The sequence below is a fragment of the Sceloporus undulatus genome, chromosome 7 (assembly GCF_019175285.1).
Source record: "Sceloporus undulatus isolate JIND9_A2432 ecotype Alabama chromosome 7, SceUnd_v1.1, whole genome shotgun sequence".
Classification (NCBI taxonomy): domain Eukaryota; kingdom Metazoa; phylum Chordata; class Lepidosauria; order Squamata; family Phrynosomatidae; genus Sceloporus; species Sceloporus undulatus.
Window position 1 is genome coordinate 21607024 of NC_056528.1, and position 13368 is coordinate 21620391.

General features: G+C 44.8%; 1 protein-coding gene across 1 annotated transcript in view; it reads left to right on the plus strand.

Moving 5' to 3' along the window:
- Window positions 1-9942, plus strand: part of ABL1 (ABL proto-oncogene 1, non-receptor tyrosine kinase) — a 50518-nt gene extending 40576 nt beyond the window's left edge. The window contains 3 exon segments of the mRNA XM_042478419.1: window positions 1-30; window positions 1320-1484; window positions 4826-9942. The exon segment at window positions 1-30 is cut by the window's left edge and continues 10 nt beyond it. Of these exon segments, the coding sequence (XP_042334353.1) occupies window positions 1-30; window positions 1320-1484; window positions 4826-6534 (1904 nt within the window). The 3' untranslated portion in view covers window positions 6535-9942.
- Window positions 9943-13368: the final 3426 nt, after the last annotated feature.

Consider the following 13368-nt stretch of genomic DNA (forward strand, 5'->3'; position numbering starts at 1 on the left):
CCATGTTTCAAGAATCCAGCATCTCTGAAGGTAGGGGCCATCAAAGGTAATTCTTACTCCGTGGGAGGCAAGATAAGTGCTTTGTTTTCTGCATGATTGCTTCATCTGCATAATCCCACGCGTTTTTCTTTCTCCTTACATTTTTTAGGGGAGGGGGTAAATCAAAGGTGGGGGTGGGTAGAGTGCTAGGCCTGAGAACTTAAGATCGGTAAGCAGCATTGTCTAATAATTCTCTTTCTGAGAGGAGAGAGACAGAGACAGAGAAAGAGATGAAAGAGACAAAAGAGAGACTGAGTTCCTCTTAAGAAGGCTGTGGAAACCTGGAAATATCCCTGGTAAACCTGAAGAACTACTGCCAGACTGCATTGACCAGGTGGCTGATTTAGTAAAAGCATATTATTGAATGGGAGCAGTGAAGTGAGAAGAAATTGGAGCCAAATTTCCTCCCCCCCCAAACTAGCGTTGGAGGGCTCAAGGGCACAGGATCCAGGTAGAAACATCAGAAGCTGATTTATAACTAGCCAGGTAATTAGTCCTTCAAACTCTGTAACGTTTACGTCAGGCATGGCCAAAGTGCAGTCTTCTGAAGCCTGCTTTTGTGGTCCTCAGTGCCACTGGGAGTAAATCTTTTTTTTAAATTGCAACCAAAAAAAGTGATGTGGAGCAACAAAAAGATGTTTGAAGGCTTCCTAGGACCCACAAAAAGTATTGCAAAAAAATTCAATTCCCCCCTTAAAAATGCCCTTTGTGTAATTTCCATCAGTTTGGGGTCTGGGCCAATTTCGCCACAGGATAGGCTTCTTATTGAAACAGAAAGTGACTCGTGTTTACTTCCTGTTAAAAAGAAAGCCCTAAAACTTGGTAAAAATGCTGCATTTTTTTTTTAACCCTTTACTTTGGCTGGGGAAGGTGTGTGTGTTTAGGTCCCCTGCAAGGATAATGTGGGCCCCCAGTCCTTCCACAGTTGCCCATCCTGGTTTACATTGATGTTTCAGACAGGTTATTTTGCAACCCTGCCTGGAGATGCCTGCGATTGAACCAAAGACCTTCCACATCTCCTAATTTTAGAAACCCAAATCAGTTTAGCCTCTGAGAAGAGAGTCTTGTCCCTCTCACACATACTGTGCTGGAAGGAAGGAATGAGAGAGAAGGGATTCCAGAACGGGAAAAAGAGAGATGAGTGTTTGACCTTGTCTCTCCTGTCTACTGGCATGAGAACCATCTAGTTAAGTCCCAAGAGAGCCTCAGCAGAACAGATGTTCCCCACCCCTGCTTTAGAGCATTCTGAGAATTTGTTTTTTTCCTCTTCTTCTTTCCAGAGGTGGAGAAAGAACTGGGTAAGAAAGGGATGAGGAGTGTAGCGAACACATTCCTGCAGGCTCCAGAACTGCCAACAAAAACAAGAACATCCAGAAGAGCAGTTGAATGCAAAGACACCAATGAGAGCTTGGAAGTGGCACCCACAAAAGGCCTGGGGGAATGTGGTATGTTTCAGCTCTGGTTGGGAGGCAGAACAATAAAGGGCCTGGAGGCAACACAGAGCAAAAGAAGCCATTAACATCTCTAAATCCCTCCATTTAGATCCCTCCTCCTTTGTAGCTGTGCATTAAGTCACTGGGAGTGGGAAGAGGGGTTGGCTGATCAGGCTTTATGAGAATGAGACCATTGTTAGATATATTGTCACAGAGCCACATATCATTGGTGTTGTTATGAAGACAAATCAGAATCATTGTTCTTTTCTGTGGTCTCTGAATCACACAAATGGACCTTCCTGTGCAGAACCATTCAGAACTTTCTAGAATCATTAGGCAGATATTTGGCAGCATCTCTGCCCAGCTGTTATTTCACCCCTAGCATTCCCACTTGTTTACCTCAGTTCCTTTTCGCTCACCATGCAAAGAGCATCAATGGAACATTGCTCTTGAAATCGCTTTCAATTACCTCAGGATTTGGTTTTTGACTCTCAGTCTGTTCTTACGACTATTCTTCTGCTTTTTCTTATTGGTTTTATTAGCATGACTAGCTGTGACTCAGATCTTCGACTGTTCTGGCTTTTCCCAATTGTTCTACAGTGTCTCTTGGCTTTGACTCGGACTCCTTAATTACGTTTCAGAATGATGACTCTTTTGACTTCATTTAAGAGGTGCATTGAGTGTGGGGCTAAACTCCCAGGTCAGGATTACCATTCCCAGTGCTTCTTGTACTCCTTAGTGCACCCAGATGACTATGATTTTGAGGCTGCCCTCCCCGAGTGCTTCCCTTCAAGTAGTTGAGGTACAGGTTGGCTTGACATCAGAGGGTGAGATCTTGGACTCTGCTGAAAGATGGTCTTCACCTCCTCCAGTTTTGCTGGTTCCACCTCCAGAGATCTCTATGCTGGTTTCTTCACCACATACCCCCCAGAGGATTCCATCTCCTCCTCGTAAGGTGTTGGTTTGGCTGTCTGTTTTGTCCTCCTTGATCTCCTTTGTGGAAATGATAGGACCACTGTGTGGAGAAGATGGCAAAATGCTAACAGGGGACAGAGAAAAGGTAGAATTACTCAACACCTTCTTTGCTTCAGTCTTCTCAGGAAAGGCAAAGGGTGTTCAACCTGAGGATAATGGAGCAGAGGACAGAATAGGGGAATTTCAGCACAGAATAAGTATAGAGATAGCACAGGAATATCTGTTTAATTGAAATGAATATAAGTCTCCAGGACCTGATGAACTACATCCAAGGGTATTAAAAGAACTGGCAAATATAATATCAGAGCCATTGGCAATAATCTTTGAGAACTCCTGGAGAACAGGAGAAGTCCCAGCAGACAGGAGGACGGCAAACGTCTCCATCTTCAAAAAGGGATAAAAAAGAGGATCTCAACAATTATCATCCAGTTAGTCTGACATCAATACCAGGAAGGTTTCTAGAGCAGAGGTGACTATTACATGGATTTGTAATTGCTTGACCGGCTGAACCCAAAGAGTGCTCAACAATGGCTTATTTTCATCCTGGAGAGAAGTAACCAGTAGGGTCCCACAGGGTTCTGTACTGGGCCCAGTGCTATTCAACATCTTTATTAATGACTTGGATGACAGAATTGGGGGCATCAAATTTGCAGATGACAGCAAATTAGGAGGAGTAGCTAATATCCTAGAAGACAAGATAAAAGTTCAGAATGACCTGAATAGGCTAGAAAGCTGGGCCAGAGCTAACAAAATGAAATTCAGCACGGAGAAATGTAAGGTACTGACTTAGGATGGTAAAATGAAATGCACAGTTATAGGATGAGGGATACCTGGCTGAACAAGACTATGTGTGAAAGGGATCTAGAAGTCCAAGTAGACCAGAAGTTGAACATGAATCAACATTGTGATGCGGCAGCTAAAAATGCCAATGCAATTTTAGAATGCATCAATAGAAGTATAGTGTCTAGATCAAGGGGAGTAACAGTGCCACTCTATTCTGCTTTGGTCGGCCCCACTTGGAATATTGTGTCCAGTTCTGGGCACCACAATTCAAAAAGGACATTGAGAAACTGGAGCGTGTCCAAAGGAGGGCAATTAAAATGGTGAAGGGTCTGGAAACCATGCACTATAAGGAACAACTTAGGGAGCTGGGTATGTTTAGCCTGGAGATGAGACGGTTTAGAGGTGATATGATAGCCCTGTTTAAATATTTGAAGGGATGTCATATTGAGGAGGGAGTAAGCTTGTTTTTTGTTGCTCCAGAGAACAGGACCCGAAACAATGGATACAACTTGCAGGAAAAGAGATTCCACCTCAACATTAGGAGGAACTTCCTGACAGTAAGGGCTGTTCGACAATGGAACAAACTCCTTCCTCAGAGAGTGGTAGAGTCTCCCTCCTTGGAAGTTTTTAGACAGAGGCTGGATGGCCATTGTTGGGTATGCTTTGTTGAGAGTTCCTGCATGGCAGGGGATTGGATTGGATGGCCCTTGTGGTCTCTTTCAACGCTATGACTCTATGGCCACTTACTAGCAGAACCTGTGAGAGAGAGTGTTACCTCTGCTGGACAAGCTGCACATGAAGGTCCAAAACACATATTTTGGCTGAAGAGTTGGGTATAAATACTATAAATAAATAAATAAATTTGGTGTTCATACTAAAAGAACTGGATTATTCTTTGTCTGTCTTTATTGGCAGTAGCTCACCAGTATTTCAGGCAGATACCTTGGAGAATCTATACACAAGCAGTGTACATCTTTTACCATTTGACTCAGTTTATTATCATTCATAGCAGCTGCTTGTGACAAACAAGGGAATGTGTCACCACAGGCAAATGGACATGCAGATTCCTCTGGGCCATTTCCAGATACATTAGACAGTCTATATGAATTGTCTTATAGACCACCACTCTCTCAGAAAATCCTAGGAATAACTGTAAATAGATCTCCTCCCTGCCTTCCTCCCCTGTCCAGTGCTGCTTCTTCTCCTCCTCCATCATGAAATTGTTTAGTCCCCCTTGAAAGCCACAAAGTTGAAGCAATTGCAATGAAGAGAAAAAGGTAGGCAATCATGTGGCTGCCATTAGATGAGCTTTTCTTTCTCAGTGTCAACCTCTGCCCTCTGCCCAAATCCGCAGCATGGGCTGGTGGGCTAATCATACTTCTGTACCTTAATAAGGGTTACTGACATAATTTATGTGAAGCACTTTTTTTAAAAAAAGGGCTGAATAAATACCAAATCTTATTATAGCAAGCATGAGCAGAGCAAGTGCCGTGAACGGCATTGCAAATTAGCCTCCAGACAGAGGCTGATAAGGTGAGTAGTTTCACTTCTTGTTTAAGTCAAATGTGGTAACATATTCTCTGTCTTCTCTACAGAGACCACAGAACATGATCTGGCCATTTCCCCCCTACTGCCACGGAAGGAACGTGTCACTGTGGATGGTGGATTGAATGAAGATGATCGCTTGCTCACCAAGGACAAGAAAACCAATCTCTTCAGCGCTCTGATCAAGAAGAAGAAGAAGATGGCTCCAACTCCTCCCAAGCGAAGCAGCTCCTTCCGTGAAGTGGACAGCCATCTGGACCGAAAGGGAGGGGGTGAAGAAGAAGGCAAGGAAGGTAGCAATGGGGCCTTCATCGCACACCCTGCAGATGTTGAGGACCGATCGAGGTTCCAAAGCCTTGGCAATGAAACTGGAGTCGCCAACGGGATGGTGGCAGGGAACTCGGGATTGCTCTCCCCCAATCTCTGGAAGAAATCCATCCCCACAACCAGTAGCCGACTGGGGACTGGTGAAGAAGAGAGTGGTCTAAACTCCTCTTTTTCTAGTAAGCGCTTTCTCCGATCTTGTTCAGCCTCCTGTGTGCCCCATGGGTCCAAGGACACTGAGTGGAGGTCGGTCACTCTGCCCCGGAACCTGCAGTCCTCAGGGCGGCAGTTTGATTCCTCAACCTTTGGTGGCCACAAAACTGACAAGCCTGCCCTGCCTCGGAAGAGGGCCAATGAGGCAAAGCCCGACCTGGTTGTCAGGGGGACAGTAACTCCCCCTCCTCGCATGCTAAAAAAAAATGATGAGAAGCCTGAGGATGCCTTGAAAGATGCGGAGTCCAGCCCTGGCTCCAGCCCACCCACCCTGACTCCAAAACTCAGCCGGAGGCAGCCTCTGGTCCCTCCTACTGTTTCCCTGTCCCAGAAGGAGGAATCTGTGAAATCCAGTGCCTTAGGAGGCGGGTCAGCAACAGAGCAGGGTCCAGCTACCAAAGCTGGCAGTGGCATGTTCATGGGCATCAGTAAGGCTTCTGCTGAAGAACCACGACCGAGGAAGATAAAGCAGATGTCAGAGAAGGAAAAGGGCAAGCTTTCTAAGCTGAAGCCAGCACCTCCCCCTCCATTCTCCTCAGCTGCTTCTTCCATTGCCAAAAATAACAAGGGAGGACTGGGCCCTGGCCACGAAGGGTCCGAGGGAACCGTGGCCAAAGTCAAACTGTCTGCCCAGGTTGTGGACTCCATCAGTACTGAAACTCCCAAGCCTAGCCTTTCAGTGGAGGGAATGAAAAAGCCCACTGTCACTTCTGTACCCAAGCCCTCACCTTCCACAAAATCTCTATTAATGACCACTGCCCCTTCTGCTTCTACTTTTTCTACCCCAGCTCTTTCCTCCACCCTGAGCCTGGACCCGGCAGCCTCCACAGCCTTCATCCCCCTTATTTCCACCCGAGTCTCCCTGAGGAAAACCCGTCAGCCTCCAGAGAAGATTGCCAGTGGCACTGTCACCAAAGGCATGGTCCTGGAGAGTTCCGAGGCCTTGCGGACGGCCATCAGCAAGAACTCTGAACAGATGGCCAGCCACAGTGCTGTCCTGGAGGCAGGCAAGAACCTCTATACCTTCTGTGCCAGCTACGTGGATTCCATCCAACAGATGAGGAACAAGTTTGCCTTCCGGGAGGCCATCAACAAACTGGAGAACAACCTCCGGGAACTTCAGATCTGCCCTGCCCCAGCTGCTGGTGGCCCTGCAGCTATGCAAGACTTCAGCAAGTTGCTCAGTTCTGTAAAAGAAATCAGTGACATCGTCCAGAGGTAGCAGAAGGCAGGAGAGGTCTGGAACTGGCTGACAGTGTAGGAGTGGCTGCCTTAAGTGCACATGTGGGGCTTAAGGAAGGTCTCAGACATTTTTGGTGCCTGAGACAGAAAAAGGAAATTGCACACACATTCGCACATGCACATGCCACACACAGACACACACATGCAGCTTTGAGGGAAAACATGCCAGGGAGTTCTCCCATTGCATTTCCTGCTGAAATAAGCAAGAGCCGTGCGTGCAAAACCTTTATTCCTTCCAGTGGGCCCTCCATTCCATAGAGAAGTTGTAGCTCTCGGTTCTCATCCTGCCTCTGCCTAGCTGTTCTTTGTGGAGTCTGCTACCCAAGACAGCTGCCTTTATCTAGGCTACTTCTGCGATCAGTTGTGGACACAGCTGGATATTCACTGCAGGCCTGCTCCCTACACCAGAGACTCCGTGAAGGACTTTACCCCCTTTCTCCCTTCTCTTTTTCTAAACCCAGGTTTCCCTGCTGCCTTTCATTTCCTCAAAAGCTCTTATCTTTGGAGAGCTTTTGCCTCTGAGGACTTAACAAGCCTTAAAATGTTGAGGCTGCATTGTTTTTTGCTTTCTTATTAATATTTGATTCTTTTTGGAGTGAGTTTCACAACCGAAGGTAGCCCTGGCTGATGTGGACATCCAGGCTGGCTTCCTAAGACATACTCCTTTTAGATTCTTCTCTTACACTTCTTACACTTGTGCCTCTTACACCTCCATCACTGTCCAATCACTACCACATACACATGTTCAACATTGCATTTGGAACTGGCCTAGGAATGGGGGAAGGTTTTGACAATAATACAACAGGATTCTAGAAGGGTCTCTGCAATTTCCCTCCTGCCTCTGCTTGTCCCAGAGGCTAAACATTCCTGTATTCCTGTCTCAAAGTCCCCTGTAAATTATTTTGGGGGATAGAAAGACAGCCAGACCATTAATTAAAGCATAAATTACCAAAGCATGTCTGATATCAAGGCTGTGAATGTGCTAGAAGAAACAACTGAACTGAAAAGCTCTTATGAGTCCAAAGTACATACCTGTAGAAAAGCTTGCCTGTTGCCTGCATATGTTCTACCCTCACTCACCCCTGCCCTTCTCTTCCTCTGGGTTGGGAACCAGGTGTGACTGGTGCTTGTGTTCCTCATGCAGACACACCGTGAAGTAGGAGGAAAGAAAGATTTCTTTTTGTGCGGGACAACATTTCAGTTACATTTGCACAGCCCTGATGTGATCAGCTGTTGCTTTCCTTGCCTAAATTTTTGGTTATTTAGGGAAACCACTTGGGATTTTATACTCTGCAGCTAAAACCCATATCTAGCTCATTGCCTGTGCCTTTCTTCACTTAAGCAGACCTTTTTGTGGAGGGACATGGCCTTCATTTTCAGATGCATTTATTTCTCCTGCTCTGCACCTCACCTGAAAACTTACATGGGGAACTTGTCAGCAGTTGCTCAAAACTATATGGAAAAAAGTCTAGGGGGACAGCTGACCTACTTGGAGATTGAATGCATCTGTACATGGTATGGAGCAGTGCTTCTCAATCTTTGATCCTCCAGTATTAGTGGAGAGGGGGATAGTTTGAGAACTGCTGGTGTAGAAGGAAGTGGGAGAGTGCAAACATCTCTTAAGAAGAGAATGACTACCCTTTGGAAGGTGCTTTGAGTTTTGAGCTTTTCTGTTGTAGTAACAAAGAGCTTTCTTTAGCACAAGGACGGGAAAGGGAAGCCCTCTAGATCTTGTTGGACTGTCATTCCCAGCAGTCGCCACTAATTGCTGTGCTGTCCAGATGCCAAAACAAGCTGGACTTCAGAAACCCTGGAGGACCATGCATTTTCACCCCAGAGGCTCTTGACTAGGAATCAAGCAGTTCTCCAAATGCTGGACTGTACCTCCCAGCAGCCTTACCCAGCGCAGCCATTGATGAAGAATGCTGGGACTGGTAGGATGGAGGAATCTTGAAAATGTAGGTTCATCCCACCATAAAACTACTAGATTATACCACTTTGGAATATATGATGTGGGGAGGGATCACTAAACAGAATGCTCCTCTGTTTTTTTTTTAAATTGACTAATCTGCATTCAAAGCCATTAAGTCACAAAGAAGCATCTTCAACCCTGGTTTTCTCTTGGACATTTATAATACAGTAGTTTTGTTTTAAAACATGTTACAGTTTCTTATTTTAAAACCCAACAACAATGACACACAGCATTTTGGCATATACAGTATTAAAACCAATTCCATGTATGCACATAGGTCTGCCAAATTAGTGTTAATAGTCAAGGCAGGTGGAAGCAAAAACACATCTTGGCCCTTGCGGTCTCTTCCAACTCTATGATTCTATCCTTTTAAAATAACTATTGGAAACATTTTATGTTTGGGGTCTCATGAATAATGGTAGGGAAGGAAGCACATTCCAATGACCAGGAATTGCCATATTTCCTTACATCGAGGGCCATGGAGGAGGATCCTACTGTTCTCCATCTTCATGAAGAGAAACAAGCTAGGAATTTAATTCCTAGAAGACTCACAGCCTGAGAGCCACATGTCTGCATATATGGAATAAGGGCTTTGATGAATCCTGTAAGTCCTGAGTGTTAAATCAGTGCCTTCCTTCTGCTGGCCAACCAAACCCAGAGATCCCCAAACTACCTGTCAAAGTCCTGATGAAATTTACCTGCAGGTCATTTGTAGCCCAGTGTGGTCAGTGTCACCAAACAATAACTCCAGTCTGTTGATGGTGCTGTTTTTCTGGCTGGAAAGGAAAAACAAAAGGACCACTCACCCCACTTACATTCTGGTGATCCAATTCATCTTCTATGTCTTCATCTTTTTCTTCACCCCACCTCTTATTTTAGACAAATTTGAGTGCCATTTCTCACGCTTTCCCCACACACCCATTTATGCCCACTTTTTAAAAAACCCAACTGCCATTAATGTCTCGTACATAAAAAAAAAAAACACATACACACAAAAAGTACAACCACGGGTTGGCTTTGGAAAACACACATGCTCAGTGAAAATAATAAAATCCAGAATAAGCCATTTCCTTTTCAACTGTTTCTACTTTAGAGGGTACAAAGATTTTGTGGATCATCTTTATTGTTGCGTTATAATACGCATTTCTCCATATTGCACACAGCTTTTGTAGAATTTCCCCCCTTTCCAATGTGTAAATAGCTGTCTCTTCTTTCACTTCTGTAATATTTGTGTGGCTTAGTCATTCTTCCCTCCCCAATATATGACTGTCCAATTCAGACCCGACCCTCACCTTTCTTCTCCACACTCCTTCCCTCTGGCTTTTTTCCCTCTGACTGTTGTATTTGTTTTTTAAAATAATTCCAGATTTTTCTTCCTTAGTATTTTTTAAAATAAATTGATGTCAAAGAAGTGCATTTCTGTGAAACATGTTCTCTCTCTCCAATTTAGATAGATAAACACACACTCCCCACTCTATATACACACTCCACTTTCTATATGCACAGTGGAGGAGCAACAAAATGATGTGGAGGAGGAACAAAATGATGGAAGATAGGATTTCTCAAGGAATGGGTACACTCTTGGCCACTGATGAAACTTGCCCATCCAGATTCAGAACACCAAAGGTGTGAGTCTGACATTTCAGGGGAAGTGTATCCCCCATCCAGAACAGGCAGAATCCTTATTCCCTGATCTGCCTTTCCACTAGCAGCACCTTGGTCTTGTCTGGATTGAGCTTCAATTTGTTTGTCTTCATCCAGACAGTTACTGACAACAGACACTGGTTTAGCCCAGGAACAGATGGAAGGGCGAGAGAGTTGAGTGTCATCTGCATTTGGTGACGTTAAACTCCATAACTCCAGATGACTTCTCCCAGCAGTTTGATGTAGATGTTAAACAACATGGGAGACAAAACAGGCCAATGCATTGAACTGCAGTTCCTCAGCACCATCCAAGAAAGATGATCCACTGCATAACAATGCCCCCAAGTTCCAACTCAGAGAGGTGGCCCAGAAGGATACCATGGTTGATGGTATCGAAAGCCATCAGTCCAACAGAAACAACTGGCACACACTCCTCCTGTCTAGCTCCTTGCATAGGCCATCCACTAAGGCAACCAAAGCTATCTCTATCCCGTAGCCAGGCCTAAAGTCAGATTGAAATTGGTCAACTCCCTGGAGTTGGAAGGCCACCACATGCCACACTCCCTTGTCCAAGAGCAGAATATTAGAGACTGGTTGATAATTATTCCGAATGGTGGGATCCAGGGAGGCCTTTTTGTTTTTAGTAATGGCCTCAGCACAGCCTCCTTTAGGTTGGATGGAACTTCCCTTGCTGCAATGAGACATTTAGCAGTCTCTTAAATTTCCTCAGCCTCAGAGGAAAGCAGTGGCAACATCTGGATAATTCTGGCCAAGAAAGCCCTAAGGAGGTTGTCATAAGTTGGGGTCGTTTCTTTCCCCAACCTGCCTGAATATTGCTTCCAGAAGGCAGGCAGGCAGGCAGGCAGGGATTGCCAGGCCAGACTGGAAAAGCTTTCCTTCATTTCCAAATGTGGTTGTTTCAAGAGCTTTCCTTTCAGGAAGTGTTCTGTGGACTTGTGATGGCTCTGTTGTTCCTTGGTCTTGGTCTGGATACCAACCTACCCAAGTGTGCTGTAATGCTGAGAACGGGGAGATGGGTTTCAGAGGAAGCAGCAGCAGTTGGGTTGAAGGCTAAACTCAGGCTAATGCAGTGGGAGTTGATTTAACAGATTGATGCATTTAGCAGTTTGATAGCTCCAATTTTCAGGGTTATTGAGCCTGAACGTGTGGGTGCCCTGAAGGGGGAAAAGAGCGTTTGTTTGTTTGGTTTGGTGGTGGTTGAAATTGTGGTGTTTACTGTCAGGCAGGCGTTTTAATGCCAGCCTGCCCTTTAGACATTTTTTGGCAGGGAAAATAACTTCAGCTTCTAGTTGGAAAACTTAAGAAGATGAGCAGGAGGAGAGAACACAGCAAAGTGCTTTCTGAGTTTGTTAGTTTTTTCTTTTAATGTTTATTAGACTGATGCTAAGAGCTGACATTGCACATTGTGTGATATCTTAGTGAAATATCTTTGAAGTAGAGCACTGAGATGGATGAAGAACTAACTTTTGTGCCTGTGGATATGTTTGTGCAACAGGGTCCTCTGGTGAATGGTGCTAATTCAAGAGCCCTGCAAATTGACACCAGTATTCAGTAGAATTGCCAGTTCAGAATAATTCCAGGCCCTGAGACTTCCAGGCCAAAAGCTAAGACCTAAAGGTAGCCCCTCATGGTGTCATTAAGTGTTACGCATTAAGTATCAACTACAGTTACTCACAGCTTGTCATTCAATCACCCATACATAGCAAGAGAGAGAGAACATGTGGTCAGCCTTCTGCATTAAAACTGGTTTGACATCCATGGGATCAACTCCAACTCCAAAATCCCCCAGTCAGCACAGTAGATAGCCATTCAAGCTTGAGAAGTTATCTTTGTCCAAAAAAGTAACTTCCCCAAGTTCTGGCCATCCACTCCTACCCTGCTTTTCTCTATTGTTGCTAGGGAAGGTATAAGGGCACTAGGGAGAGGAAAGCTGTAAGGGAGAGATTTTCTCTGCACAGACAAGATTGTCTAAAAACATGACAAGCTGCCTGAACCAGCAGAATCTCTTTTCCTCCCACTTCATATTCCCCTGGCAGCCTTCCACTGCCTTTGCTGTGAGACACCTCTCCTTGAATCTAAGCTTGCTGTTTGGGTCTGGATGTGTTGAGGGACAAGTCTTTGATTATTTCTTGACCGCCCCTCCATTTCCCCCATTTCCTGAGATGCATCCACCACAGAAAAGAACATTTTGCTAACCTTTGTTTGACTGGCTTAATTCTTGCTTGGACCTTAGAGAGATCATGGGAGGAGACTGTCCCTTTGGCATGCTGAGAACTCTGCTGCACTGAAGGTGGTGAAGTGGCTATTTAAAGCAAGAGGGCTGTGCACCTGAAGAGAATCTGAATGCCCTCCAACATTTCATAGGTCAAAGCAGGGATATGTGTGGTTTGGTCATATATGTCCCTGCTTTGATATATGAAATGTTAGAGGGTATGGGTATGTTGGTTTGGATCCTCTTCAGTAGCACAGCCTGCAAAGCAGGAGACCTAAAATGGTGGTGAAGTTTGAGTGTTGAACTATGATTCTGGAGACCAAGGTCTGAAACTCTGCTCAGCCAAGGAAACCCATCTTGGGCAAGTCATGCTCTCTCAACCTCAGAGAAAGGCCATGAAAATTCTCCCCTCAAGAATTCTTGCCAAGAAAACTCAATGATAGGAATAGTTACAAAAACAAGAGTTCTTTAGCAATCACCCAGTAGGTTTCCATGGCCAAGCGAGGATTCAAACCCTGGTCTCTAGACCACTCAAAGCACTATGCCACACTGGCTCTCAGATGAATATGTATGCATCTGTGTGTGTGTGTGTGAGTGTGTGTGTGTGTGAGTGTGTGTGTGTGTGTGTGTGTATATATATATATATATATATATATATATATATATAATGTCCCCCCCCCCCTTCCAAGCAGGCCCTGCAGTTTCTTGGACCTCAAAATGATTCCTGTATGGACCAGTAGCTGAGTTGTTCAATGGGTTCATTGTGGGAAGTATGACCAGACTACCAAAAGTTAATGGTAACAGCCAGAGACAGTTGTAACAAAGAGTAAGTAAAAATGTATTAGGATTTATTTATTATTAAATTTATTAAATTTATTATTTAATCATATTTAGATTTTTGCCCTACATTGAATCTTCATCTGGGTCTCCTTGCCCTAAAAGAGATAGCGCATATACTCGACTAT